Source organism: Rhodotorula toruloides (genome assembly GCF_000320785.1).
Source record: "Rhodotorula toruloides NP11 unplaced genomic scaffold Scaffold8, whole genome shotgun sequence".
Lineage (NCBI taxonomy): Eukaryota > Fungi > Basidiomycota > Microbotryomycetes > Sporidiobolales > Sporidiobolaceae > Rhodotorula > Rhodotorula toruloides.
Genome location: NW_015622968.1, coordinates 243,368 through 269,814, shown reverse-complemented (window position 1 = coordinate 269,814; position 26,447 = coordinate 243,368). Strand labels below are relative to the sequence as shown.

The 26,447-nt window shown below is 62.4% G+C and overlaps 12 protein-coding genes across 12 annotated transcripts; 6 read left to right on the top strand and 6 right to left on the bottom strand.

Moving 5' to 3' along the window:
- Positions 1-211: 211 nt before the first annotated feature.
- On the bottom strand, positions 212-2,199 carry RHTO_07784 (zinc finger, RING-type domain containing protein; the record flags this gene model as incomplete). Its single annotated transcript, XM_016421440.1, has 7 exons — positions 212-270; positions 338-446; positions 510-568; positions 654-1,343; positions 1,464-1,613; positions 1,678-1,748; positions 1,940-2,199. 7 exons carry the CDS (start codon positions 2,197-2,199, stop codon positions 212-214), a joined length of 1,398 nt encoding a protein of 465 aa, XP_016274033.1.
- Positions 2,200-2,297: 98 nt separating this feature from the next.
- On the top strand, positions 2,298-4,448 carry RHTO_07783 (casein kinase II subunit beta; the record flags this gene model as incomplete). The annotated part of the gene is made up of 8 exons (XM_016421439.1): positions 2,298-2,469; positions 2,763-2,814; positions 2,892-2,937; positions 3,012-3,105; positions 3,165-3,280; positions 3,337-3,511; positions 3,572-3,789; positions 3,852-4,448. The coding sequence occupies 8 exons, from the start codon at positions 2,298-2,300 to the stop codon at positions 4,446-4,448; spliced, it is 1,470 nt and encodes a 489-aa protein (XP_016274032.1).
- A 384-nt stretch (positions 4,449-4,832) lies between these two features.
- Positions 4,833-5,946, bottom strand: RHTO_07782 (putative stress response protein Rds1p; the record flags this gene model as incomplete). The annotated part of the gene is made up of 4 exons (XM_016421438.1): positions 4,833-5,157; positions 5,215-5,303; positions 5,357-5,709; positions 5,808-5,946. 4 exons carry the CDS (start codon positions 5,944-5,946, stop codon positions 4,833-4,835), a joined length of 906 nt encoding a protein of 301 aa, XP_016274031.1.
- Positions 5,947-6,995: 1,049 nt separating this feature from the next.
- RHTO_07781 (methyltransferase type 11) lies at positions 6,996-8,483 on the top strand (the record flags this gene model as incomplete). Its single annotated transcript, XM_016421437.1, has 3 exons — positions 6,996-7,225; positions 7,279-7,598; positions 7,657-8,483. 3 exons carry the CDS (start codon positions 6,996-6,998, stop codon positions 8,481-8,483), a joined length of 1,377 nt encoding a protein of 458 aa, XP_016274030.1.
- Positions 8,484-8,542: 59 nt separating this feature from the next.
- Positions 8,543-9,191, bottom strand: RHTO_07780 (uncharacterized protein; the record flags this gene model as incomplete). The annotated part of the gene is made up of 3 exons (XM_016421436.1): positions 8,543-8,813; positions 8,900-9,050; positions 9,110-9,191. The coding sequence occupies 3 exons, from the start codon at positions 9,189-9,191 to the stop codon at positions 8,543-8,545; spliced, it is 504 nt and encodes a 167-aa protein (XP_016274029.1).
- An 856-nt stretch (positions 9,192-10,047) lies between these two features.
- Positions 10,048-11,309, bottom strand: RHTO_07779 (ADP-ribosylation factor; the record flags this gene model as incomplete). Its single annotated transcript, XM_016421435.1, has 5 exons — positions 10,048-10,077; positions 10,140-10,414; positions 10,472-10,564; positions 10,796-10,918; positions 11,285-11,309. The coding sequence occupies 5 exons, from the start codon at positions 11,307-11,309 to the stop codon at positions 10,048-10,050; spliced, it is 546 nt and encodes a 181-aa protein (XP_016274028.1).
- A 529-nt stretch (positions 11,310-11,838) lies between these two features.
- Positions 11,839-15,273, top strand: RHTO_07778 (cleavage and polyadenylation specificity factor subunit 2; the record flags this gene model as incomplete). The annotated part of the gene is made up of 8 exons (XM_016421434.1): positions 11,839-12,553; positions 12,612-12,905; positions 12,967-13,207; positions 13,264-13,558; positions 13,619-14,179; positions 14,232-14,375; positions 14,435-14,617; positions 14,674-15,273. 8 exons carry the CDS (start codon positions 11,839-11,841, stop codon positions 15,271-15,273), a joined length of 3,033 nt encoding a protein of 1,010 aa, XP_016274027.1.
- Positions 15,274-15,396: 123 nt separating this feature from the next.
- RHTO_07777 (vacuolar protein-sorting protein BRO1) lies at positions 15,397-18,546 on the bottom strand (the record flags this gene model as incomplete). The annotated part of the gene is made up of 5 exons (XM_016421433.1): positions 15,397-16,443; positions 16,503-17,648; positions 17,706-18,138; positions 18,196-18,439; positions 18,519-18,546. The coding sequence occupies 5 exons, from the start codon at positions 18,544-18,546 to the stop codon at positions 15,397-15,399; spliced, it is 2,898 nt and encodes a 965-aa protein (XP_016274026.1).
- Positions 18,547-19,042: 496 nt separating this feature from the next.
- RHTO_07776 (uncharacterized protein) lies at positions 19,043-19,459 on the top strand (the record flags this gene model as incomplete). Its single annotated transcript, XM_016421432.1, has 1 exon — positions 19,043-19,459. The coding sequence occupies one exon, from the start codon at positions 19,043-19,045 to the stop codon at positions 19,457-19,459; it is 417 nt and encodes a 138-aa protein (XP_016274025.1).
- A 217-nt stretch (positions 19,460-19,676) lies between these two features.
- On the bottom strand, positions 19,677-22,544 carry RHTO_07775 (bifunctional fatty acid transporter/acyl-CoA synthetase; the record flags this gene model as incomplete). Its single annotated transcript, XM_016421431.1, has 13 exons — positions 19,677-19,848; positions 19,919-20,057; positions 20,117-20,360; positions 20,419-20,478; positions 20,537-20,700; positions 20,753-20,863; positions 20,944-21,030; positions 21,112-21,256; positions 21,319-21,378; positions 21,434-21,494; positions 21,609-21,941; positions 22,021-22,144; positions 22,283-22,544. The coding sequence occupies 13 exons, from the start codon at positions 22,542-22,544 to the stop codon at positions 19,677-19,679; spliced, it is 1,962 nt and encodes a 653-aa protein (XP_016274024.1).
- Positions 22,545-23,875: 1,331 nt separating this feature from the next.
- Positions 23,876-24,757, top strand: RHTO_07774 (uncharacterized protein; the record flags this gene model as incomplete). Its single annotated transcript, XM_016421430.1, has 3 exons — positions 23,876-24,085; positions 24,164-24,215; positions 24,270-24,757. 3 exons carry the CDS (start codon positions 23,876-23,878, stop codon positions 24,755-24,757), a joined length of 750 nt encoding a protein of 249 aa, XP_016274023.1.
- A 324-nt stretch (positions 24,758-25,081) lies between these two features.
- On the top strand, positions 25,082-26,258 carry RHTO_07773 (protein of phosphoglycerate mutase 1 family; the record flags this gene model as incomplete). The annotated part of the gene is made up of 8 exons (XM_016421429.1): positions 25,082-25,105; positions 25,211-25,224; positions 25,295-25,317; positions 25,381-25,400; positions 25,477-25,493; positions 25,552-25,790; positions 25,874-26,155; positions 26,215-26,258. 8 exons carry the CDS (start codon positions 25,082-25,084, stop codon positions 26,256-26,258), a joined length of 663 nt encoding a protein of 220 aa, XP_016274022.1.
- Positions 26,259-26,447: the final 189 nt, after the last annotated feature.

Sequence of the window (26,447 nt, the reverse complement as noted above, 5' to 3'; positions counted from 1 at the left end):
CTGCGAACCCGGCATTGCAGAAGCGTGCGAGGGGTGAAGGAGGCAGCGGCAAACGGGTATGTACGGCGAAGGGGGCATGCGAAGCGAGTATTGGCACAACGGACAAAGGGCACGGCGTGGGGAGGACGAAGTGATGCGAAAGACGGAATGCGGTCCGGAGGTCGAAAGGCGAAAGCGGAACTGGCGGTGGATATGCGGTCGGAGGGCGTCTTCAACTCCTCATCTCGATCTCTTGCGTCGTGTCGAGCTCCCTGTGTGTGGGGCAGAACTCTGCAAGGACGAGCGGGAGTCACAGTCAGTCCAAGCGCAGGAACGCTCAGGCGAGAGCCGAACGCACTGCTTGGGTTCTGCCAATACTCGACAATGCAAGCTTCGTGGTAGCAGCAGTAGCACGACAGGCGGGCGAGGCGCTGCGACGGCTCGAACTCGTCGAAGCACATGATGCACTGCAGACGAAACGGAAGGTGAGCTTTGTGAGCGGTACGAGGGAGAAAAGAAGCGAGACGCACTTCGAGTGCTGCGCCCGTGTTCTCGTCCTTCGGGACCGTCTTGGAGTCGGCGATGAAGACTGTGGGGGGACCCGCGGAGGACAATCAGCTTCAAGCTAGTGGACGGCGCAAGACGAGCTGAGAGCCAGGAGGATTTCTACCCACCGACGTGTTCCCTCGCAGCCTTCGATCCCGACCCTCCAACACCCTTACAACAATCATCCACATGCTTCTCCACCTCTCCCTCGGTGAACCCGTCCATGAGCATCCCACAAACCGGACACTCAGTAACCGTCGCTCCGCTCGAGTCGAGGCAAGAACGGAGGTGCGTCTCGGCTTCGGAGGGGGAGAGGTCGAGGAGCGGAAAGGCGCATTTTGGGCAGGAGGCGAAGAGTTGGGAGTCTTCGCGGGCGAGGGGGGCGAGTTGGGCGGCTGGAGGAGGAGCGGGTTGAGCGGGGGGTTGGGCTGGAGGAGGCGGAGCGGGAGCTGGAGGGGCGGGAGCAGCGGCGGGCGGTGCCGGGGCTCGAGGAGTCAGAGCGATACCCCGGGCCCGATTGACAGGCGGAGTCGGGAATAACTCTGCCGCCAGCGGATCAGCCCTTCTCAGCGCCGCCGCGGCCGCAGCCTGCCTCGCGTCCCTCGCCTCTCCCTCCGTCGCATCAGCCGAATCGCGTCGCGCTCGTTTCTGTCCTGCAGCAACGGGCGTCGCGGGCTGGTTGTTGGCGTGGTTTGGTAGCTGGTTCGGGGCGTAGAGATGTGCGAGAGCGGGGTTTGGGTATGCTGGACCGGCGACGGGTTGGGCTGGTTGTGCGGCGGGAGCGGGGGCTGGCTGGGCAGCATCGTGGTAGCGGACGTCTGTTCAAGCAAGACGAGAAGGGAGGATCGCGAGTTGCGGACGAGCGGTCTTGTCAGTCCCCGACTCAGCGGCGCGTAGCAAGCTTTCGTCAAGTATCGCTCAACGTGGGGGCAACGCACCTTGCATCGGGTCGTAAGGGTCTGCCGCTTCGTCGTTCGCAGCTTGCGGAGCCGGAGGAGTCGCATTCTCGTCCCAGTACTGGAAGTCGGGGTGGTCGCGCAGGACAGGCCGCAGAAGAATCCATGTCGGGCACTTCGAGCCAAGAAAGGCTGCCGACAGGAAGCTGAAGGTCAGCCACGAGGAAAAGTCGCGAGGTGAGAAGACGAAACGCACCGAGAAGCGCCGCTCGTTCTTCGGGGTTGTTGACGAGTTCACGGATAAGCCCAGAGTACCACTTGGCAAGCCTGCGCCGGAAAGAACGCGGTGTCAGCGAGAGAGCCATTCAAGACGAGATGTCAACGCCGCAGGAGGTCCGGGCGGTTGAACGACGACAACACGAGCAGGGCGCCGCGCCAATAGACCAGGAGACCGCACGTCCGTATTCTGCCATCGCACACTCGCCCACAGTCCAACAGAGAGCGAGGAAGCGACGTACTGTGAGAGTTTCCGCTGGACACTCGCGACCTGCTTCGCCGCCTTGTCGGGGTCTCCATGCGCGTCGAACAGGTCGGCCGTGATTGCCTGCAGTAGATCTTGTTTGTCCCTCCTCCACTGGGCGCTTCTGTGCGTGGCGGGCGCGAAGACGATGATCTGGTCGTCGCGAGGGAGGGCGGCGATGATGCTGACGAGCTCCTGCTCCCATTCGGGGTGCTTGGCCCAGGTGACAGTCCTGCCTGGGTCGACTGGGTACGCCATCCCCTGCCCAGCTCGCGGGAGGTCGACTTGGTCGTTGTCAGAGAAGCAACTCTCCTCTCACCACCCGCTCTCGGCTCGCTCAAACTGCTGCTGCTGGGATGGCGAGGACTCCGGCTGACCCAGACAGGGCTCTCGCGGCGACCTATCCAGACGACTCGGCGCCCCAGCCGGCAGACGCGGAGGAGGACACGGCGGGAGCGACGGGCGAGGCCATGCACGACGACGAGCTCGAGGACGACGAGGAAGAGGAGGAGCAGCAGGAGCTCTACGGTGAGTTTCGGGATGCTTGATGGCAGCTACTTGGCATGCGGGAGGCGGACTAGCCGTCCCTCTTGCGCAAGTGAGCGCACGAGGCGTCCAGGCGAACGGCGGCTCAAATGGGCGTGGCGGGCTCAGGATGGAGACTGGTAGGCTGAACGACACAGTGGACGGTGCTCGGGAGTGGTTGCGCGAGCTGGGTCACCGGTTTCCGCCTCGCTCACCTCGACCCTCTCTCCCTGCGACAAGGCCCTTTCGCGTGCTCCCTTGCTGACCTCTTTTCGCCTCGCTCTGCGGCTCTGCAGAGTCCTCATCGTCTCCCAGCACAGAGACGGACACGCTGACGTGGATCAACTGGTGAGGCGGAGTTTCGCTTGCTCGACTTGCGGCTGAAGTGCGCCATGGAGGTGCTGACAGCTGTCTTTCGTCCACAGGTTCTGCTCGCTTCCTGGTCACGAGTACTTCTGCGAGGTCGCCGAGGTGCGCTGTGACCCATTCGTCTTGCGAGCAAGCAAGCAAACGAAGGCTGACTCTGCTCGTCTTGGCGTAATCAGGACTTCATCGAGGACGACTTCAACCTCACTGGGCTTATCCAGCTCGTGCCTTTCTACAAGGAGGCGATGGAAATGATTCTGGATGTCGAGCCGGGTGCGTCCCTTGGCACAGCTGCAAATGACCCGGAACTGATGCCCTTTTCCCGGACGCAGAGGACGACGAGGGCCATCGCGTCCCCGACGTCTCAATCGTCGAGTCGAGCGCAGAGCTGCTGTACGGCCTCATCCACCAGCGGTACATCCTGACGCGACAAGGGCTGCAGCAGATGGTGCGTCCCCTCCTCCTTTCTCTCGTCTCGTCCTCGCTGACAACTCGCTTCTACAGTACGCCAAGTTCGACGCCGCCCACTTTGGAGTCTGTCCGCGCGTCTACTGCGGACAGACCAAGCTCGTCCCGTGCGGGCGGAGTGACCTGCCTGGCGTCGACACGGTCAAGCTCTTCTGCCCGAGCTGCCTCGACATGTACGTGCCGCCGAGCTCGCGGTTCCAGGGTGTCGACGGTACGCCTCTCCCACCTCTATGTGCGATGACCCGGAAATGACAAACTCGCGTTCATGCAGGCGCCTTCTTCGGCACGACCTTCCCGCACCTCCTCTTCCAGACTTACCCGCCTCCCTCTCCCTTCCCCGCTCCTCAACCCGCCCCGAGCGACCCTTCAAAACGAGTTCCGACGACTGCCTCGACCAGCCTGAGCAAGATCTATCAGCCGCGGATCTACGGGTTCAGGGTGAGCGAGAGGGCAAAGAGCGGGCCGAGGATGATGTGGATGCGGATGAGGGTGCGTGCTGTTGCTCCAGCTTCGTCTGTGAGCGAAAATGACTGACGAGCCGTTGTTTGCAGCCTCGAACGGAAGGCGAGCTTGATTGGGACGAGCGACCGGTTGGAGGAGACGCCGGAGCTGAGGGAGGCGGAGGAGAAGGCGAGGGCGCGTTGTTCGATGACGACAACATCGATGACGAGGAGGAAGAGTCGGAAGAGGAGGAGGAAGAGGATGGCGGCGCGGGCGGAGGCGAGGGTGGCAAGAAGGAGGGTGGAGCGGGCAAGCAGGCGGCACCGGACAAAATGGTCGAGAATGTTGCGTCGGCTCTCGACGGAGCGTCTTTGACGAGTCCTCGGACGAACGCGACGTCGCCTTCCGGCATGCGGACGGCGCCTCTGCCCATCCGAACCGACAGGGAGATCAAGCCTCTCCCTACTTCTCGCCGCTCTTCTCCTGCCGCCGCATCCGCTCCTACCGCCACGACCGCGCAAGCAACAGCCGCCGCCTCAACTCCCTCCCGCACCGCAGCTGAAGCCGCTTCCGCTTCTCTCGCTGCCAGCATCCAGCGACACCTCGCAGCCGCATCTGACCTCCCGCTCCCTCCTCCCCCTCTTCCGACTGCGCCAGCGAGGCGACGGGACGAGATGACCGGCGCGCCGCGAGTCAGGGTCGCCTGATTTCCCGTCCCTCCCTTCCTTTCCCCTATACTACCTCTCGCAGTTTTTCCGTTCTTCTTTTCCTCGGTTTACCCTGTTCCGACTATGGTACGCGCAACGACGCACATTGCGCAGACGTCCTTTAACCCGTCGAGAGGATGGCGCTGTTGAGGCTTTCTGACTAGATACCGCTCGAGAGCCAGACGTGACGATTCTTCGCGGCAGCCAGCTCGATTCCACGCATAAGGAGAGCGAGAATATGTACAGCTGTTGCAGGCGAGTGATGGGAAACAGCGGAAGGCTCGTGAACAACGGGAAGGGGGAAAGGGCCGTGAGGGTGGATCGCCAAGTTGGCAGGACGCGAGGATAAGAGCAGGGGGAGAGGTGAAAAGCGAAGTGACCCTCTTAGGCGAGGAAGATGGGAGCCGGGCCGGCGACGGTGTTGGCGTCGGTGAGGGCGTTGGGCGAGGTGGTGACGATGGCGAAGACAAGGCCGGTCAACCCCTTGGGGATGTGAGCGGTCTGTTCGGCGCCGACCTTGGAGTACTGCGTCTGACCGTCGGCAATGAAGGCGACGTAGTAGTCGCCCGAGTAGCCCTGCTTCGGGGCGAAGCTGAAGGCGGAAGTGTGGCCAGCGCGGGGCGTCTTGGTCTTGAGCGCGAGGGCCGGGAACTTCTGGATCGAAGCGGGGAGAGGGGCAGCCTTGCCACAGGTGTTGGGGATGATGATGCTAATGGTGCGAGAGGCGGTCAGTTCTGGGTCCGTTGCTGGACGGCTGGAGACTCACGGCGCAGCAAGCGAGTAGACCTGAGCGTAGTCGAGCGGCGAGTCGTAGGCGTCGGGGAAGCCCGAGGCGCCGTTGATCTCGTTGAGGTACTGTGCGACATCCGGGTAAGCCTCGTTCTACGAAGGAGGTGGGTCAGACGTACCGAGGCGTGGCGAGCCTCGACAGTCAAAATGCTACCGGCAGCAGCAAGGTACTCCTTGCTCTGAATGTCGCCCGCGGCGCCGAGGTAGGCCGAAACGCCGATGTTCTCAAGGAGGCGAGCAGTGCTGACGACGGCCTTGACCGAAGTGAGGCCGAAGATGTAGGAGCAGTCCGACACAGCGTTGGTGCCGAGGGCGGCCTCGAGGAACTGGACGTGGCTGGCCTCCTGCTTGGCGAGAGCCTGGAAGCGCTCGCGGACGCGCGGCGCGTAGCCAGCCTTCTTGAAGTCGGTAGCCGAGAACTTCTTGAGGACGTCGGCGTAGAAGTTGCGCTCGAGGTACTCGAGGGTCAAGGCTGCAAGGCCCAGGCGAGGAACGGGTTGAAGGACGAGACGAGGTTGCGAAGGTCAGCTTGTGTCGCTTCACGCCGACGACGACAGCGACTGCACGCACCGTAGTTGAGAATCTCGGTGTCAGTGGGAGCGTTGGCACGCTTGGCGACCTTGACCATGCCCTGGTGGCTCTCGGGCGAGGCGAGGGCGGACGAGGCGCCAGCGGCGAGGGCAGCGAGAGCGAAGAAGGTGGTGCGCATACTGAGATACTTGAACGAGTGTGGTGTCAAACGAGTGTGGTCGAGCAAACAAGCAAAGCGAGCGAGGCGAGAGTCGGATGAAGCGGAAGAAAGCAGGAAGAGATAGCGAACGAGGAGGGGATGCGATCTTGTTTGGCCGACGAAGACGTGTTGTGACCCTTGAGGGCGCGTCTTCGGTGCGATGGCATGCTCACGGAAATGTTCCGATCCGGAGCTGTGGTTTGGCAGACAGGATCGTCTTCGGAAGCAGGAGGCAGCAGCAAGCAAGGGTTGAGGGGATCGTCGACACGGTTCCGAGCCGGAGGCGCGCCTCATAATGATTTGCGGAGGTCCAAACAGCATGGTCGAACGAGCCGCTCTGCGATCGTACGACTCCGACGCGTCTTCCGCCTCGAAATGGACGCGACGACGAAGGAATGCTGGATCGTCCTTCTGCAACTCGAGGGTTCCTTCCCGTCGTGCGCCCCGATTGCTCGGTCTGAGCTGGCCAAGCCGATGCGGCCAGCACGCCTCGCGAGCCCCCTCGCAAGCGAGACGGGTCGTTCGATTCGTTCGACTGATGAGGAGGAGAACGAGGCGTCAACAGCACGGAGCGGACAGCGCTCGGTTGTCTGCCTTCCTAGCACCAGCCTGTGCGGCTGCGGCTTTGTCCCAAGCGCTCGCATGGATGGCGGTGTGCTGGCGGAGGCAAAGAGGCTCGCTCCCCCTCCTCGCCGCTCTTTGTCTCCTCGGCACCACTTCAGGTCGCGCTTGACCCTCTTGGACAGCACGAGCACGCTCACAGAGTATCTGCACTCTCCCTTAACAACCAGGCTGAGTTTGCGTCGTTCGAGCGGGCGAATACTCGACCTCGCATCAGTCCAGGTCGACCAGATTTATGCCGGGACAGTGTTCTCAGTCACAACGACGTTCGCTTCGTGACGGCGCTGCTCTACCGTCTCGCGGCGCGCGCGTTGGTCCCCTCCTCTCTCTCCCTTCGATCCGCGGACTGTCCGGATGCCCCTGCACGTCGCTGTCGCTCCGTATCCTCCTTGCACCTGCTGCACAGGATGGATCGCAAGTCCCGACGAGTCTCTCGCTTCGACCTTTTCCTTGCCTCCGCGCTGGCTGGCTCAGGCGGGCTTCCCCCAGCTGAAGAGGAGCTCGCCCGCTTGTCCAAGGCGTACAAGTTCTTCGACGAGTTCCCGGTGATTGGCAGCTTGCGAACGAGCAAGGCGCACCCTGTCGCGTCCGAAGCGGCGCCATTCTGGCTCGGGTTTGGCGGACCGGCTGAGGACTGGTGCGTGAAGGCCCGTTCGAACGCCGTTCACTGACGCTGACGTTGGCTCGCAGGGACGCTCTGATCGGAGGAGAATGGCACGATTGCGTCGGCGACTCTGTCGCGCAGCTTGACCCGAAACCTCGCCGAGTCCTCGACATCGGCTGCGGTGCTAACGCAGGCTGGATCCTCTCGACCGCTGCCGCGCCAGGGTGGGAGGAGTCGCGCTTCGTCGGTCTCGACCTCGTACCTGTCCTCGTCCCACCTTCGATGCTGGATGAGTCGGTTCGAGCGCGAGTCTCGTTCGTCCAGCACAACTTCCTCGAACCACTTCCCTTCTTCGACGAAGAGTTCGACTATGTCCGGATTGCATGCGTCAATTCGGGCACACCTGGTGGGTGGCGAACCCTATCACAGCTAGACAAGCGTCCTGACCCGACTTACCTTGGCAGAACACCGCTGGGACTCGCTCATCGAAGAGCTGCGACGCGTCCTCACTCCAGGTGGTCACTTGGAACTCCTCGACACCGTTTTCTCCCTCTACGCTCCTCGTCCCGTCCCTCGCGTCCTCCACGCCTTCGAACGCATCGTCCGTCAGCGGTTCATTACGCTCGACTTGCGCACGACCATCCCGCCTGCGCTCGCGATGAACGAGTTGCGAGGGATAAGCAGGTTCTCGATGCCGATGTTGAACGCGCCGAGTCAGCGGCCTGGGAAGGACGGGCACGAGATGAGCGAGGATGAGGAGAAGGCGAGGATCCTCCTTGCGGCTTGGTCGAGGCGGATCGGCGCGCACGCTCTGCCACTCGCTCGAGCGGTAGAGGAGTCGTACGTGAAGGCAGGCGAGGTGCGGAGCGAGAGGGACAGGTCGACAGCGGAGAAGGAGAACGAAGCGGCTGTCAGAGGCTGGACGGACGAGCTGAACGAGATCGCCGCGGTGGACTACCTCTTGGAGAAGAAGCTGGGATGGAAGTGCAAGCTGGATGAAGAGATGGAGAGGCAGCTTAGCTTGAGGGTGCCGCTCATCAAGGGCGAGTTGCGAGCGCTGGAGCAAGCGAAGGGGTCGGCGCGAGGAGTCAAGTTACGGTTGGCGGGCTGTACAGCGGCACCGGCGCAAGACATCGAAGCTGCGCGGCAGCATCTCCAGCTGCTCAAGCGCGAGGCGGAGCAAGACTTGTACGCCGTCCGACGACGACTGCGTCTCGTCCCACTGCCGGAACCTTCAACGAAGGACTCGCTCGGAATCTTTGGGGGCGAGGCGTGGGTGTGTCAGAAGTAGGTAGTGCAGCGGGGTATCGTACGAGAGGGTATCGAGTGTCGTGGTACGGCTGCGCGAAATCAGAGGTACATGCCGTCGTCTGCTGCGTCCGCTTGTCGTTCTGCGCCAGTCGCAGCAATACTCGCTGTCGTCGCTCGCGCGCTGCCGTCTGCTGAGTCGTCCTGGACGCCCATCGCGTCGTCGACGCCATTCGCCTGCTGATTCCGCTCCGTCCCGTTCGCCCGCCCTCGCGCCTGACTCGCCGGCTGGTAGTGCGGGTTCCCAGCGTCGACGCCGATCTTCTCTTCCAACGCTAGTCGGATCATGGTGATGCGTTCTTGCTGGGCAGCGCTGTTTGAGAGGGGAGAAGGGAAGCGTCGTCAGCTCCCGCTCGTTCAACGCCGCCAAGAAAGCTGATAACGACAGAGTGTACGCACATGGTCTCCTCGTTCTCCTTGATAGCCGCCTCAAACTCCCTCACCGCGTCTTCGTCCACGTCCGTCCCTGCCTGCTCCTCTCGCACCGCATCCCGCAACTCCTGATTCGACCGCTCCAGATGCGCAATCGAGTTCTCCAGCCGTGCAATCTCTGTCTCCTCGAGCACAGGTCAGCGTGAGCCGTGCGAGGAGCGAGACGGGATTACTCACCGGGGACGAGCGAGTCGGCTTCGATGGCGCGGAGCTGGGCGAGCGTTACGGGCTGTGCGTGGTGAGGCACGTAGTCGACCATGCTTAGCGAAACTCTCAGGCAAGCGATTAGCGCGTGTGTGCGTGACAAGAGCGAGTTGCAGAGGGAGAAGGAGGGGAGGTCTACAACAGCGAGATGAGTAGCTGTGCGATGCGCTGTCGGGTGTGACAGGAGTGTACGGCTCAAGCGAACGGCCCCGCCCGCAATCCCACCCCAAGCCCGCCTCGCCTCTCGCGAGGACGAGACGACCTCGAAGCAAGAAAGGACTGGCGGCGTCGATTTTGAGAGTCGGGATGTGTGTTGCGTTCCTCTGAGACGACGGGCATGGGCTGTCCGGCACGAGGAGGCGCCCTTGGCCCTTGGTTTGTGTCGTCCGTGGTATGTGTATGGAGGAGAAAGAGAGACGCGCGGACGGCGCAAGCTCGTTCAGCTCGAAGGAAGTTTTTCTTTGGATGCGGAATGCTTGCAAGCGACGCAGGACGATAACTCTGCACAGCGAGAGCAAAGCTGGCTCGAGCGAAGGAAGCGAGACGACGCAGCGAGCGAGCGAGGAGAAGTACGGAACCCTCGACGCGCACGACACCGACGGCTAGAAAGGAAAGGATGTTTCACGGAAAGAGCAAAGAGGAGAAACGAAAACGAAGTGACGCAAAAGAAACGAGGGGGAGGCGAGAGGCCGGTTGTGGTATGAGGGAGAGGGAGGAGGGAGGTGCGCTGCACGCCCGCACATCGAGGCGGGTGTTGCGACTGTGGAGACGACAGAGACAGGCAGAGACAACAGTCCGGATTGCATGGGCGGCGAAGGCGCTTTGTGAGGGGGGTAGGCGGGGGACGAGAGACGACAGGGTGATGCGAGAGGAGAAGCGAGATGTGCTGCAATGTCGGGGCGACGAGGCGTTCATGCCCGGCGCTTGAGGTTGGTCGAGAGCTGCAAGCCAAGGCGTCAGGATGAGGGAAACGAGACGTAGGCGGGAGACGCCGGCTACGCACCCACTCCAAACCCTCGTAGAGACCGTCACCGCTCGTCGCGCACGTCGCCTGGATGTACCACTGCCTCTGCCTGAGCGAGTGGAGGCCGAGCTTGTCGGTGATCTCGGCAGCGTTCATCGCGTTGGGCAAGTCCTGCTTGTTGGCAAAGACGAGGAGGAGGGCGTCGCGGAGCTCGTCCTCGTTCAGCATGCGCTGCAACTCCTCGCGCGCCTCAGAGACACGCTCGCGGTCGTTCGAGTCCACGACGAAGATGATGCCCTGCGTGTTCTGGAAGTCTGCGAGCAGGAGAGAATGTCAGATCGGGTCGCTAGAGAAAGCGGAGGCGGACGCACAGTGCCTCCAAAGAGGACGGATCTTGTCTTGACCTCCGACGTCCCACACCGTGAACGAAATGTTCTTATACTCGACCGTCTCGACGTTGAAGCCTGCGAGGCGGGAGAGGAAGGAAGGGGTCAATACGCGAGTTCGACCGGGGCGCATGTGATCGTGGAGTCGCGATCGCACGGTCGCAAGTGTCGCTGCGAGCGTTACTCGCTCTGTTCGCAACGAACAGTCACACTGGCACACATGGACATCGCCGCCAGTGTCGTGTGCTCGCGCCTCGCGCTGCTCCAAGTACGCTCGAGAGAACGGCAACGCTCCGCGGCGAGACTCACCGATGGTGGGGATGGTGGTGACGATCTCGCCAAGCTTGAGCTTGTACAGGATGGTCGTCTTTCCTGCAGCGTCGAGTCCGACCATGAGGATGCGCATCTCCTTCTTGCCGAAGAGGCCGGACACTGCTCGCGCGGACGCGTGGGTTCATCGAGATAGTCGAGAGTGGTGTAAGAGATGATAGGAGGGTACAGTCGACCGTTCGCGCGATGGGTGAGCGCAATCAGGCGAGTCGGGCCAGACGTGGCGACGCGTGTTGGAGGGGGAGACGGTCACAGCGGGCGATGGCGGCGGCGGGGAGAGGCGTGAGTGGTTCAGGCGTACATGTGGGAGTTTCAATGGTCAGCTCGAGTCCTGAACGGCCATCCCAGAGGCGTGCGCGCGGCGGGGGACGGTGCGCCAACACTCCTGGCGTCGACGGCGCCAGTCTCGTCCCCCGGGCGTCCAGGCGGGCTGGGACAAGGCCCATGGCGCTCAAGAATTGGACTTGCAGAGCTTCGAGATTGAGAGACCCATTTTGGCGGTGTCGCGAGCGAGAGAGGTGACGAGGGGGAGGAGAAGGGGAGGGCGACACCCAGATTCTCGCTACATGCACGCTTTTCCTCGCTGAAAGTCTAGACAGGTCCACAAGACAGTCAGAACTTTGCCAGCGATCAGCTGGGCTTTCTGGAGCGTGAGAGAGCGAGAGGAGGCGCGAGTATCCCCCCTCGACCTCCTTCGCATCCGACAACTCGCTTTCTGCGGCTCCTTTCGCCTTATTCGGTCCATACGGTCCTCTTGACGGTCGACTAGAATCCCCAGAAGCCGCAGCACACTATCCAGCGGCCGCGCTCGCTGTTCTTTCGCCCGCATCTCCTCGACCTCGGATCGAGGACATTCGCGTCGCCACGACCGCTTGAGCGGCTCAGGGGATAGTCAGGCACCGCAGTTGAGGGCATCTGAGTGGCAGAGTGTAGCAGCGGAAGCTGGACCGGCGTTGCGAGTCGTCTCTTGACCGACTTCCCCTCCTCGACCATCTCGCATCCCGCCTTCGCCCTCGTCCAGCATGAGCATCACCATTACGCCCCTCTCGGCGCATCCCTTGCCGCCTACATACCTCCTCACAGTCGACAATGCGCAAATCCTCCTCGACTGTGGGTCGTACGACAAGGGCCGCGAAGCGACACTGCCTTCCACATCCACCTCCTCCGCCCCAACCGACGAACCGACATCCGAACAAGTCGCCGAGTACCTCTCGACTCTCCGCAAACTCGCTCCTTCGCTCAACCTCGTCCTCCTCTCCCATCCTCTCCTCACCTCTCTCGGCCTCCTTCCCTTCCTTCGCGCCCGATGCGGCCTGAGATGTCCCGTCTACGGTACGCTCCCGACGCGAGAAATGGGTCGGTATGCGGTGGAAGAATGGGTCGAGGCGCGAAGTGCGGCGGAGAAGAATGAGATCCGCTACCAGGCTTTGGAGCAGGCGGTTGGCGCTTCGAAGCGCAAGGATGCGGCGGTCGCGCATGCTGCAGCAGCCAAGAAGCGGAAAGGAAAGGCCAAGGTCGAGGTTGCGGAAGTCGGTGTTGGCGAGGATGTGATGGTCGTTAAAGAGGAGGAGGTAGACGGAGACGCAAACATGAAGGACGGCGCGGTCGTCAAGCAGGAAGACGGAGATAAGTCTCGGGATCCGTGGTCGGATGCATGGAAGCTCACCACGCAAGAGATTCGCGACGCTTTCCTCGCCATCAACGCCGTTCGGTGGACGCAACCGATCCACCTGACAGGTTAGCCTCTCTCTGTCCCCTCTTCTCCGCTACGGCGACGCTTATCAATTTGCTACAGGTCCGCTCAAGGGCTACACGCTCGTCGCGCACCGGTCGGGTCACACCCTCGGTGGCTCGCTCTACACCCTCCGCCCGTCCCTCTCGTCTTCCCTCTCTCCCGCATCCTCCGCCTCCTCTCTCCTCTACGCTCCACTCTTCAACCACGTCAAGGAACACCACCTCGACCCGACTTCACTCTTGAACGCCGGCAACGTCGACGACAACTTCCGCAGGATGGGCGTAATGATCGTGGGCGCTGAGCGGAGCAAGGTCGTCAATATCAAGCGCATCGATCGCGAGCGCAAGATGCTCGGTGCGCTGCGCATCGCTTCGTCCTGCACAAGCGGTTCACTTACGCTTCACCCCGCCGACAGACTTGATCACCTCGACCCTGCAATCTGGCGGGTCCATCCTCCTCCCTACCGACCCTTCCGCACGCCTCTTCGAGCTCCTCATCCTCCTCGAGACGCACTGGCAGTTCGCCAACCTCGGTCAGCAGTTCCCGCTTTGCCTGATCAGTCGAACGGGCAGGGAGGCTGTTGGTTTCGTGCGCAGCTTGACCGAGTGGATGGGTGGTCAGATCGCTGGTTCTGGTGCAGAAAAGCTGAAGTTTGCGTGCGTGCCAGACGCATCTCATTGAACGTTATTCTGCTGACCGCTTTGAACTGCAGCAACCTCCGCATTTTCTCTTCGCTCGACGAGATCGCCACGACTATCCCGCCCTCGGTGCCGAAGCTCATCCTCACCGTCCCCTCGACGCTCTCATATGGCTACTCCCGCGCCCTCTTCCTCGACTTTGCCCGCAACCCGGCCAACCTCGTCCTCCTCACTGGCCTGAGCGAACCTGGGTCGTTGGCGCGGTGGCTCGCGAGAGAGGTGTGGGAGCCGCAGCAGGAGAAGGGTTGCAAGTATGGCGAAGGCAAGGTCGGGAAGGAGGTCAAGATGGACCAGACTATCGAGCTCGAGGTGCGCTGCATCGCGACGTGTGGCTGAGCTGATCCATTTCTGACGCTTCCACATTCACAGATGAAGCGGAAGGTCTACCTCGAGGGCGACGAGCTCGAAGCGCACCTCGCAGCCGAGCGGGAAGCAGCAGAACTCGTCGCACGACAGCAAGCCGCTCTCGAACGATCTCGCCGGATGCTGCAGGACAACGCCGGCGGCGACTCAGACGACGAGTCCGACTCTGAGGGCGAGGAGGCAGACGCTGCGGAAGAAGCAAATGGTGCGGCGAACGATGAGGACCAGCCCATGCCTGTCCGACGGCGACGGCTGGGCGGCTTCACGGGCGGTGCCGGCGCCTGGGACGAGTTTCTCGACGCTCAGACGCTCGCAGGCTCCGCAGGCGGCCAAGTCTTCGATATCTACGTTCGCGGGTCCTACGGTGTGCGCAGCGCTGCGGGCGGCTTGCCTAGGTTCAGGATGTTCCCGGTCGTCGAGCGCAAGCGCAGGGTCGACGCGTACGGCGAGGCCATCGATGTCGAAGGATGGCTGCGCAGGGGTCAGGATGACGATCCGCTGTCGCCCAACAATGCTCAGGTGCTGGGCAAGCGAGCAAGGGAGGATGAGAAGGAGCCCGAGCCGGAGGTGCGTTGCGCCTACTCCTTGTCCCGCCTCCGCTGACAATTTCCGTGCGCAGGAGAAACCCGACCCGCCGCACAAATACGTTGTCGACCGCGTTGAGGTTCCGCTACAGGCCCTGCTGTTCGTTGTGGACATGGAAGGCTTGAGCGATGGGCGCGCTCTTAAGACTATTCTGCCGCAAATCAATGCGCGCAAGCTCGTGAGTTGCGTCTCGTCACAGCTTGTGTCCTGCGGCTTGACCTGACCCTCGTCCCGCAGGTCATCGTCGACGGTTCTTCCGAAGCGATCCAAGATCTCGCAGGCGCGTGCAAGGCCGTCACATCGATGACGGAGGACATCTACACACCCTCTCTTGGCGAGACAATCAAGGTCGGCGAGGAGACGAAGAACTTCTCGATCCGCCTTGGCGACAGCATCATGGCGACGCTCCGCTTGTCGAGGGTGAGTTCTTCCGTTTTGGTAGTCTCTGTCCACGACACTGACGACTATATACGCAGGTCGAGGACTACGACGTCGCCTACGTCTCGGGTATCGTCCACATCGACCCCGAATCCGACTTGCCCGTCCTTGAGCGACCGACTTTCGCCGACGCAGCGTCAGCACCTTCAGCGCTTCCTGCGCCGGACGGGACCGACATTACGATCGCCAACGGCGGCGGCGAGGCTGCGGCGGCTGAAGTGGAACAGGCAGACGCGGAGAAGGCTACGTCCGAAGAGCCAGCGGATCCCTCGATCCTCCCTGCCCTCAAGCCCTCCCTCTTCATTGGTGACCTCCGTCTCGCGCTGCTCAAGGAACGTCTCGCGGCGCTCAAAGTTCCATCCGAGTTCACCGGCGAAGGTATCCTCGTCTGCGGTCCCGCCCCGCCTGAAGCGTTCGACTTCGACTTCTCCAGCGCCGCTCAGCGCGCCGGCATCGACACGCGCAAGGGCGCCAAGTTCGTCCGAGACGCCTTGCTCAACGAGGCGATGGAAGCAAGTGGTGGACGCGTTGCGGTCAGGAAGGTTGGCAGGGGTCGCCTCGTCCTCGAGGGAGGTCCGGGCGAGACGTACTTTGTTGTTCGGCGTGCTGTGTACGCGCTGCATGCGCAAGCGGGATGAGCGCCTAAGCGCGGCAATGCATGTCCTCGCTCACAAGCTCTCGTGGCCGAAGATGAGCCGTGAAGAGACGGTGTACTGCTTGCAAGTGTCCAAGAGAGTCGCTACAATACCGCGATCCGCAGCTCAGTAAGGTCGAGGAGGGGGTGGAGGACGAGGCGCGCCGTACTGCGCTCCGTTGTACGACGAGTACTGCTGCTGCTGCGGCGGAGGCGGCGGATACGGCGGCTGTTGCGCTCCTTGCGTTGCTTGACCATACGCTCTCGTGTAACCGGGCGAAGAGGCATAGCTCGAGTAATTGACTGGTGCAGGAGGCGGAGGAAGGTAGGAAGATTGAACCGGCGGAGGGGGAGGCGGGAGAGTCTCGTTACGCGAGATCTGGCTGTACGGTGCAGGCGGAGGAGGCGAGGCGTAACCGGAAGGCTGGGAAGGATAAGAGGTTGCAGGCAATGTCGGTCGAGGAGGCGGGTACGATGGCTGTCGCTGGTAAGGAGAAGGGGCGGAGGGAGGTGCAGGCCGAGACGTGCCTTCGAGCGAGAAGGCACCGGTGGACGGCATGGCGCCGTACGGGTTGGCGGGAGGAGGCGGCGACTGCGAGGAGTGATACGACGAACCGAACGAAGGCGGTGTCGGGGCGGCCGGCGGCGGAGACCGACTGCCTAAACCGAGGTTGAGCGAGCCCATCGCTCGGTCGAGAGGCGACGGCGACGAGGCGCCGCCGCCCGACCCGCTTTCGAGCCGCTGCTTGATGTCCGCCTCGCCCGCCATCCTGTCGCGCTCGCTGTTCCTACCGGACAGCCAGCCGCTGACCTGCTGCTGCAAGCCCTCGACAAGGTCGGCCAAGTCCTGGTAGAATTGGAGGCCCTTGTCGAGAGCCGTGCGGACATCGCTGTACGCCTGCGCAGCTCGTCCAAGACGCGTGACGAGATCGCGCTTCTTGCGTTCGGCCGCGGCCCACTGTCCCTGCACCTGCCGCGCTTTCGACCCTTCGGTCAAAGCTTTGAAGCCGGAATTGATGTCGGCTAGGGTCGACTGCTGCGCCTGCAAGGTCTGCGTGAGGCGCTGCTGATGCGGGCGGAACTTCTCGAGCTCGGTAGCAAAGAGGTTCGGCTGGACGTCGGCGGTGCCCTTGCGGTTGAGGAGCAGGATATGCGAGATGTCGTCGCTTTGGACCTGCGGGGAGGCGCAGATGTCAGCGATCGCTTGGGAGACTTGGCAGAAAGCGGACGCACCTTCTCCTTCAAGTCACGCAGCACCTCCGCACGCTCCTTCTTGATCTTGTTGAGCCTCGACAGAGCCTCGGAGACGACCTCAACACGCTTCGTCGTCTCGGCCTCGTCGTCATCGCCTAGGTCTGTGTCGAGCAGACTCGCCTCGTTTGCGCCGCCTGACGCAACTGCCTCAACGAAAGCCCTCTCGAGCGCATCCGAGTCGGCAAGAAGGGCAACGTCGCCCCTGATCCCCTCCCACAAGCCTTGCGCCTGCGCATCCGATGCCGCAGCCTGCTCAAGCGACTCGCGATGCGACCGAATGTCCTGCCTAAACGACCTCGTCCCGCTCGACGAAGGCTGCTGCTCCCACAGGTGCCCGTACTTGGCGCGCATCGTTTCGCACTGACGCGACTCTTCGTCGAGGTCGCGGGCGAGTTTGTCGAGGTGCTGGGCAGCTCGGTCCCGAAGCGAGTCGCGACGGCGGAAGAGGTCGTCGACGCGCCCGCTCGACTCGCCATGGCGGACTTCGTCGGCCCATCCGCGCACTTGCGGGCCTGGATCGGCGAGAGAAGCTTGAGCTGCAGCGCCAGCTTGGAAGCGCGCGAGACTCGCTGGCAATCCCATGTACTCGAGTGCCGAGGCGAGTTCCTCGTCTGCAAGTTCAACGCGCTCCGACTCTGCGCGGACGAGCTTGGCCTTCTCCTCCGAGTAGAGCGAGGCGCTCTCGTGCACGCTTAGCGGGATGAGGCGCTGGAAGAGGTCGGGTCCGACGATCTTCTGCACCTCGGGCGTGGCGTAGACGTCGTGGATCGGGATCGGCTCGGCGACGGGCTTGCCCTTATCGATAGGTGCGAGCGACGCTTCGGACGGGACGACCTCGTTGTAGACGATGTCGTTGTCCTTCTGCGCTTTCGTCCGCGCCTCCGAGACCATGCTCAAGTGTGACTTGGCGAGCTCAGACATGGCGTTCGGCGCGTCTGCCGCGAGCGACGAGGCGGCCGCGACCGAGTTGAACGTGCCGAGGAAGGACTGGGCGAAGCGGTTCGCCTCTTTCGCGAGCGACTCGGAGATCTGTAGCCGCGCGAGCGCTTCGCCGTACTTGCCGGCGGCGTTGTCGGCGACAGAGCGGTGGTAGTTGGCGAGCGAGGCAAAGTACTTCGCCTTAGTCTGCAATCGCTCGATAGTCAGCTTCGGAAAGAGACAGGAAGGACGAGGGCAGCGCACCTGGATGAGCAGGCTCCACTCGCGGAGGAAGACGCCCTTCGTGACCCACTCCTTGACATCCTCGACCAGCGCCGCATAGGCGCTCGACACCTGCATGCACAGCTTGCTCCGCAGACCCGAACTCTTGCCCGTCGCCGGTCCCATCGTCTCGATAAAGACCTCTGTCGCCTGCGCGACCATCAAGCCAACGAGAAGCTTGACGACCTCTTTGCTGAGGTCCGTCGACGGGGCGTGGAGGAAGTTCTCGTTGATGTAGACGAACATGCCCGCTGCCGACCGGAAGGAGTGGAAAGCGCGCTTGAGGCCTTCTGGAGCGGATCGGGGAGAAGAGGCCGCGAGGGAAGAGAGGGTCGCGCCGATGTTGAAGATGACGGAGGCCTTCTCGTAGGCGAGCGACTGCTGCGAGATCTTGACTTGCGTGAAAGCGTCGTTCCTGCGCTCGGAACCGTGTCAACGCTTGTTGTGCGGATGCTGCGAACGTCGGACGCACCAGGGGAACGGAACCCTCAAGTCGGGGAACCGCAGCTCGAGCAGCTCGAGCTGGCCAAAGTACTTATACAAGAGATCCCTCGCCGTCGTATCCGATCCGGCAGAGCCCCTGAGCGCATCCTGCCTCGCTCGGTTGAGTGCGCCGAGTTCGTCGCTGTAGCTGTCTGGCGACTCGGCGTACTGCTTGGCGATGATGGATCGGAGGGAAGGTGCAAAGTCGACATCCTGCGTGACCTTCTTTGGCACTGCGAGCGCGTGGTGGCCGTGTGTGTCGAGGTCAGCGAGCGAAGGAGGCGAGTGGGGCCCGAGAAGCGCTGGACGCACCAAAGATGAGCGGCGCAGGCAGAGCCATCGTAGCGGGTTCTCAGCAAGCCACAGACTGCAGCACAGGACTCAGCAGCAAGGGAAAGCCTGAGCGAGGGTGTGGTCGAAGATGACGAGCAGGTTCGCCAGCGACCAGTCACCTCGTCCTCGTCGTGCGCCTTGCTAAAGACTCAGAGTGATAGCTAGGACTGTTCTCTGTGCTCAGAGTGTCGCCGCGCTGGCCGCACATGCGGTTGCGATACCCTCTCTTCCTCGACCTTACACCGACGACCTCGCAAGGACTGCTGGCTCAGAGGGCTGTTCTGCTGGGTGCGGCTGGCGTGGCTCCGAGAACGAAGGCTCTGCGCTCCTGACGAGACCGCCCAAGTCACGCCTGCCCTCGCAGTCTCGCCTCGTGGCAGTCTTGTCCGCCTCTTCAAGGCAGTCAAGTCACGCCTGGCTGAACCTCCTTCCGCCCCAGCTGCTTCTGATTTGCTCTTTTCAATCGCTCACTCTCGCCAACTCGCACCTCTCGCCCGTGGGCCATGTCCTCGCACGCTTCACCCGTTTCTCTCCCGCTCGCTCCCTCCCAATTCAACGCTCAGGGGTCGTCGCACGCTTTCTCCGACACACATGCCCACCTCCACCAACTCCAGCGCAGCCTCTTGCAGGTGCAAACCATCGCCCTGAAACTGGAGGAACTGCGCAACGGCCAAGTCGACGAAACGAGCCGCCTCAGTTCCCTCGAGGACAAGCTACAAGCGATCGTTTGCGGCACGGTCGACCAGGCTCTCGACAAAAGCGCTGTGTCTGCCCGAGCGGAAAACTCGCCCGAAGCGGATGTCGCGGAGCGGATTTCGAAGCTCGCCACGCAGGTTTCGGTGCTCTCGACGGCCGTCTCGCGACTTCACGCCCGACACCTGCGGCGACGTACCCTCAAGCACCGGTACGAGCACATCTGAGCGACGCCACGACCGATGCCGCACTCGTCCGCGCTTACCGCTCATCTCTGCTCATTCGTATCCCTCTCGTCTCTCATTCTCCTGTTGTAGCTGTCCCGGATCGATGGAACAGGGGTACATCAGACATTAACAAACATGACGAAAGGAAAAGAGCTACAGAATGCTCGAAGCAATCACAACAGAATCCTTTTCTCGCCTCCCCTCCGTCGCTCGTCGCTCAGAGGCGCACCTTGCCCGCCTTGAGAAGCCCCCAGTCCTCCTTCGTGAACGGCACGTACGCCTTCTTGTCCGGGTGCAACCAGAAGACCGGGTCGCGCACGACGTCGGGGTCGACTCCCTCGTTGCGAAGGGTGACTTTGAGTTGCTTGCCTGTGCCGGTGGATTCGAGGCTGTTCCCATCTCCACATCAGTCCAGTCTTCGAAAAGGAGAGGAGAGGAGGAGGAGGGAGAGGGACGCACGCATCGACGAGACGGATGAAGAGCGGCTGCGCGTACTTGGGCAGCGTCTTCGAGACGTGCTTGCTGAGCATGACAAAGTCAACCGGTCCAGCCGACTTGGGGATCGCAGCGCATCCCGCACGCCCGTCCTGGCTCGGAACTGCGCGTGCACACTGGTCAGCTGTGTGCTTGTGAAAGGTGAGAGGAAGCGAGACGCACCGAGAACGCCATACACGTTCGCCTCCTTGACGACCTCGCCCAGTGCCGCCGCGACATCCGAAGTCGACACGTTCTCGCTCTTCCACCTGAACGTGTCGCCGAGGCGGTCGGCGAAGTACCAGTGACCGTCGGCGTCGCGGCGCAAGAGGTCGCCGGTGCGGAAGTAGGTGTCGCCTTTCGAGAGGACGTCGCGCATGATCTTCTTGTTCGTCGCTTCCGGGTTGTTGTGATAGCCCGCGAAGGCCTGGGAGGGGCTGTGTCAGCGCCGGCTCGCTGGATGTGGGAAGAGGGGAGAGACGGACCTGGTAAGGCGAGGTGTTGTCGATCTGGATGACCAGCTCGCCCGGCTCGTTGACCGCCGCCTGTGCACGACCATCATCAGCACACCACACTTTGCAAGAGGACAAGCGCAGGACCCACGCGAATGCACAACCCATCCTTCCCCCTCGCCGGCTCCTCCGTCAACGGATCAACCCTCAACAAAACCTGCTTGTTGCGCTGGAAAGTCCCGACGATCATCCCTTCCTTGCCGACGGCGCCTGCGCCAAACTTGTTCCCGTTGTGGTTGAAGAGCGAGCCGTTGCCTGCGCACCAGATGGGTCAGCGAAGAAGGGGAGAGGAAGAGGGAGGATATACCTTCGGACGATGCGAAGAACTCAGAGATGACTTGCACGCCGAAGCGCTCGCGGAACTTCTCCCAGACCTGCGCGACGAGAAGCGTTAGACTGCGAGTAGCGGCGGAGAATGCTGTTGTGCAAGCGTACGTCTGCGAGATGATCCCGGCGGGCGTCAGTTGGAGCAACGAGTGAACTTGTGAGAGAACGCACCAGGTCGGCAACCGTTTCCGTACGCGAGGCGGACTTCGTGGTCCTTGTCGGCGATGCTGGGAGGGACCGAGAGGAGGTACCGCAGGACTGTACGATCGTCGCGCGGCTCAATCAGTATTGCTAAGCTCTTGAGACACGTGCACCGAGTGAGCGAAAGCGACTACTCACCCTCCCCGACATACTGAATCACATTCGCCCTACTCTCCCTCACATCCTTCCAGAATGACGAAGCCGAGAACTTCCGTCCGATGACGACTGTCGCACCTGCGTTCCAGGCGACTCCCACGGCGAGAAGGGCGGCGGTCGAGTGATACTGCGTGTGGACGAGGAGGTGAGTTGCGAAGGTTAGAGGAAGAGAGGGGTGAGGGGACGCACGAGAGGCATGGGAGTGTAGATGCGCGTCTTCTTGTCGAACTCGTTCAAGCTGGTCCAGACCTGCAAGAGAAAGCGTGAGCATCTGCGCGAGGAGGAGGTCGGTGAGTGGACGCACCTTGAAAGCGGTTGAGCAGCGTCCGTGAAGCGTGAGGGCGGCCTTCGGCAGACCGGTGGTTCTGCATCCAGGAGTTGTCAGTCCAGGTTCACGCCAAAGCAACGAGAGGGCCCGAGGAAGAGCTCAAGTCCTCCTTCGTCCCTCATTCTTCAGCCTAAACCCCGGCGAGACTCACCCCGACGTGTAAATCAAGCAGCACGGGCTCTGCCACGTGACTCCAGCCCTCCTCTCATCCGGGATCCTCTTCTCGCTCATCTGCCTCAACACAGCCTCGTCAAGCCTGACTTCTCCCTCGACTCCTCCCTGGGCCTTTTCGCCGACGCCCGTGTTGAAGCGGTCGCACCACCGGACGAACTTGATTCCTGGGTTCTTCTCGGAGAGCGAGGAGGAGATTTCGGCGATTGGGGAGGCGTAGTCCGAGTCGTAGAGGACGAGACGGGGCCCGGCAACGTTGATGCAGTGTGCGAGACCTTGGCCGGTCAGGTTATAGTTGATGAAGGCGGGAACGCTGTGCGCCAAAGTTATACCATGAGCACCTCATCGCGCTCGCGGAAGCGGAGGAGCAGAAAGGAAGTCTTCGAACGCACATGTCAACAGCGAGACAAGCGAGCCAGACGATCGGGTACGCCGGCTTGTTGGGCATGTACAGGGCGATGGTCTCGCCTCGCTTGATGCCTTGCGAGAGGAACCAGTGCGCGAGGCGGTTGACCTCTGCGAGAGTCGCGAGAGAGCGGACCGGTGAAGTGGGGAGAGGAGGAGGAAGTCGGCAAGGTCAGCTCGGGGGAAGCTGGCGGTGACGCCAAAGGCTGTCCCATGAATATACGAGAGTATGGACGAGCGCCAACTCACCGAGCGCGACCTGATTCCAGCTGTACGTGACCCCGTCGCAGACGTAACAGTCGGCATCTCCCCTCTTCCTGTGTGCATCATCAAAGACGTAGTAGATCGAGTTCCTGTCCCTCCTGTTGTTGAGAGCGAGCGCAACGCGGGCCTTGACGATCCCCCGGGCGAGCTTGTAGTCCTCGCCCATGCGCCAGAGGGCGTCGAGGTACATGAACGAGCTGGCGCCTGCGAACGCTGTTGCGGCCGGTCCGAGCGCTGGAAGTGCCATCGTACTGAGTCGTTCTCTGCAGCAGTGCAAGCCCGTAGGGAGCGAGTGAGACGAGCGTGAGACGGCGAAGGCGGTGTCGCTCTCGGCGAAGTCCCTGAGGCCTGAGGCCGGCCAACTCGAGCTCCCCCTGTCACTCGCAAACGCTTGCTTGCTTCGAAAAGTCAACATGCGCACGCCGGGCTTGTGCTCGCAACGACGGAGAATGCCCGCTCCGCCGATGCAGCGGGCGGCCGTCCATTGCGAGGTCTCTCTCAAACCCTCCTCTCCCTTCCTCGTTCCCTTCGCCCGGACCGTCGACAAACAGTGTAGGTGGTTCAGGCGTACATGTGGGAGTTCACTGATCTAATCGTGGACGGCCCTTCCCAAGGCGTGCGCGCGACGGGTGACGGTGCGCCAACACTTCTGGCGTCGACGGCGCCAGTCTCGTCCGTCCGGCCTCCGGGCGGGCTAGGATGAGGCCCACGACGCTCAGGAAATAGACTTGCAGAGCTTCGAGATTGAAAGACCCATTCTGGCGGTGTGACGAGCGAGAGAGGTGACGAGGGAATGGAGAAAGGGAGGTCCACACTCAGAGCCTCACCCTCGCGCCCTCAGTCTTACTGGAAGGCTAGGCTACTCCTCGAAGCATTCATGCGTCCAGGCAGGACTCCAGCCAGAGTCTGTGAGGCGCGAGAGAGCGAGCCGCTGCGCCAATTCCCCGCTCGACCTCGTTCGCATCCCGCCATTCGCCCTGCATTGTACAGCATTCCCAGGAGAAACGGCCAGGAAGTCCAGCAGACTTTGTAGCTGGTGCGAAGAGCGACAGGTCACTGCAGGACAGGCGGCGTAGGCTGCGGCGGAGGGCGCATTAGCGGAATGAGCGAGGGTAACGAAGCCTCTGACAAGCCAGCCGCATATGACTATTCCGCTCGCCTTCCTGCCGCCACACATGCCCGAGCTGTCATCACAGCCGTCTTGCACGTCCTCACAGCCCGTTACAAGCAACTTGAGCGCCCGATTGATGAGCGGGCGAGGTGGTCGAGACAAGCGGGTGAGCGGCGTCCGGGCGAGCGTCGACAACGCCAGTCGCTCCATAGACCGTCCAGACTCAGCTTCAGCTTCGGGCCCAAAGCATCTCAGCAGAGCGAGTAAGTGGGTGTGAGGTGAGTGGCCGGAGCGAGCGGAGCGGGCGCGGGTGCTCGTCCGGCGTCATCCAGCTCGCACACCACCAGAGATCGTGTGGATCCGCTAGAAGACTCTCAAGAGCACACTCGACACCGCTGTGCACTCGCGCGGCCGCCCCAAGTCCTCCCGCTCGCCCACACGACCTCCTCACTCCACCCTCTCTCTCGATGAGCACCGCAGGCTACGACTCAGCCGGGACGTCAGCCGGACCGTCGACGACAAAGCGACGACGGGTTAATGCAGACCCGGACTTCTTCCCCGGCACAGCACCTACGACAAAGCGCTTGCAGGCGAAGGCACAGCTCGCGGCGAGCCAGAACGCGCAGTTGCAGCAGCTCCAGCAGCAGGAGAACATGCAGCAGCCTCGGCAGCCCATTGTGAGTTTGTGCGCACGCTCTGGGGCAGCAGGAGTGGCCAGGGAGAGAGGGAGCTGACCCGCCGCCGCATACACCCAGATCTCGCTCGCCTCCCTCCCGCCCGAAGCCTTGCAGCGCTACCTAAGCCGCTGTGCGTCCCCCTCCCGTCCTCTTCTTTCTTCTCACTAACGCCTCCGCGCGACAGACGGCCTCCTCGAACCTCAAGGCTCGCTCTCCTACTACCACGCCGTCTTCCCCGTCCCTCCGCTCCCAGCGACCCTCTACCCCCCGCTCGACGGCCGCACGCTCAACTTCCGAAGGGCGAAACAGACGTATATACCGGCTGTCATGAACGCCAAGATCGCAGCGGCTGTTGCGGCTGCCGCGGGGGGCGAGGGAGGAGCGGTGCCGGAGACTGGGACAACGACCGACGGGACCGACCCCTCCTCCAGCGCCGCAGACTCGACACCCGCAGCGCGAGGGACCAAGCGACCCTGGATCGAGCCCAAGACGCCCGAGTTCGCCGGCCTCAGCGCGTTCGATGATCCGCAGAAGTTGATTGATCGGCTTGCGGCCAAGGCGACGGCGCATTGGGACAAGAGGGATAGTCTGAAAGAGGGGGAGACGCTCACGAACTTCATGTTCAGCGTGAGGAATAGGGATAGGAAGTTGAGGGCGACGCCGGCGGGTTGAGCGCGACCTGGGATGAGGAGGAGTCCCGCGGCGGGAAGAGGAAGTTGCGGTTTGCGGCTCGAGGTGACCGCGGGAGTGGTGGGGAGGAACGAAGTCGGCCGCGGCTGAAGAGGAGGAGGAGGAGCCTTCATGAGGAGGAGGAGGAAGTTTCGGTTCTCTCGCTCGCATCTGTTGTATCCGGTCATCGCACGTCTCTCTAGCTCTGTTGCATTGCATCTCGCTTCGTCTACACTTGCTTACAATCGCACGAGATATCGCCTCATCGACCACCGCTATCGATGCTGCTTCTCCTCTTCACACCACGCGTCTACCACCTCGATACCAATGGCTGCAAACGAAGGCTCTCTCGTGCGTTTGCGCCCTTGCCGCTCCTACAGCTCGCCCGTCCAGCGCCGCAGCGGTCGTCTCGCATCCTCGTACTGATCTACTCGCTCGCTCCCGTCGCGCACACAGCTCGTCCTCGTCAGGTGCGTCCCTTGCGACATGCTGACCAGGCTCACAGCTAACCTCGCTACCTTGGCACCTCCCCTCACGCAGGCACGGTGCGTCCCTCGCCGCCCGTCATCTCCCGGCCAACTCCGGGCGATGAGAAGCTGACCCTTTCGCTCGTTTTCGCTTTGCAGGCGAGTCTGAGTGGAACAAGGTGCGTTGGGAGGCGTACTTTGAGCCGGCTGTACGGGAAGCTGACCTGCTCGCTCATCCCCGGTTTGCGTGGGCAGCTCAACCTCTTCACTGGGTGCGTTCGTCCCGCACGCTGTGGAAGGTTTCTTGGGCTGACGGATGCTTTCCTGCAGCTGGAAGAACCCAGCCCTGACAGAGAAGGGCCGCGCCGAAGCCCTCGAGGGCGGCAAGAACCTCAAGGCCGCCGGCTACACCCACTTTGACGTCGCGTTCACGTCGGTCCTCCAGCGCGCCAACGACACCCTCGCTATCATCCTCAAGGAGATCGGTCAGGAGGGTCTCGAGACGCACAAGGACCAGGCGCTGAATGAGCGCGATTATGGAGAGCTGACGGGCCTCAACAAGGACGATGGTGCGTTCGCGCTTGCTGTGCGATGTTCGGTTTTCGTCGAGTTGACAACTGACTCGCTTCGCCCTCGCGCATTTGTGGCACAGCCCGCAAGAAGTGGGGTGAGGAGCAGGTCCACATCTGGCGCCGCTCGTACGACGTCCCTCCCCCGGGCGGCGAGTCGCTCGAGTTGACGCTCAAGCGCGTCCTCCCCTACTACGAGAAGGAGATTGCTCCCCGCGTCGAGAAGGGCGAGAAGGTCCTCATCGCCGCGCACGGAAACTCGTTGCGCTCCATCATCAAGCACCTCGAGGGCCTTTCGGGAGAGGAGATCGTCAACACTGAGCTTGCGACCGGCGTTCCCATCGTCTACAAGCTCGACAAGAGCGGTGCGCAGCTCTCCTACAGCCCTTTCCCGTCGTTACGGCTGACTCGAGCCGACTCGCAGGCAAGATCCTCTCGAAGAACATCCTCAACCACGAGTCCAAGTAGACGCGCTCTCGCACGGGCTAGAGACGGCTGTAGAGCACGAAAATGCGGTGCCAGGGCGTGCAAAAGTATTGCTTTGCGAAGTGTCTTCTGTCGTCGCGAGCGAGCGGTGCGAGGAGAGATCCGATGCAGCTCGCTGCTCGCTAGACTCGCCAGGCTTCCCGCTACGCTTCATGACACAGAGCTTGGAGT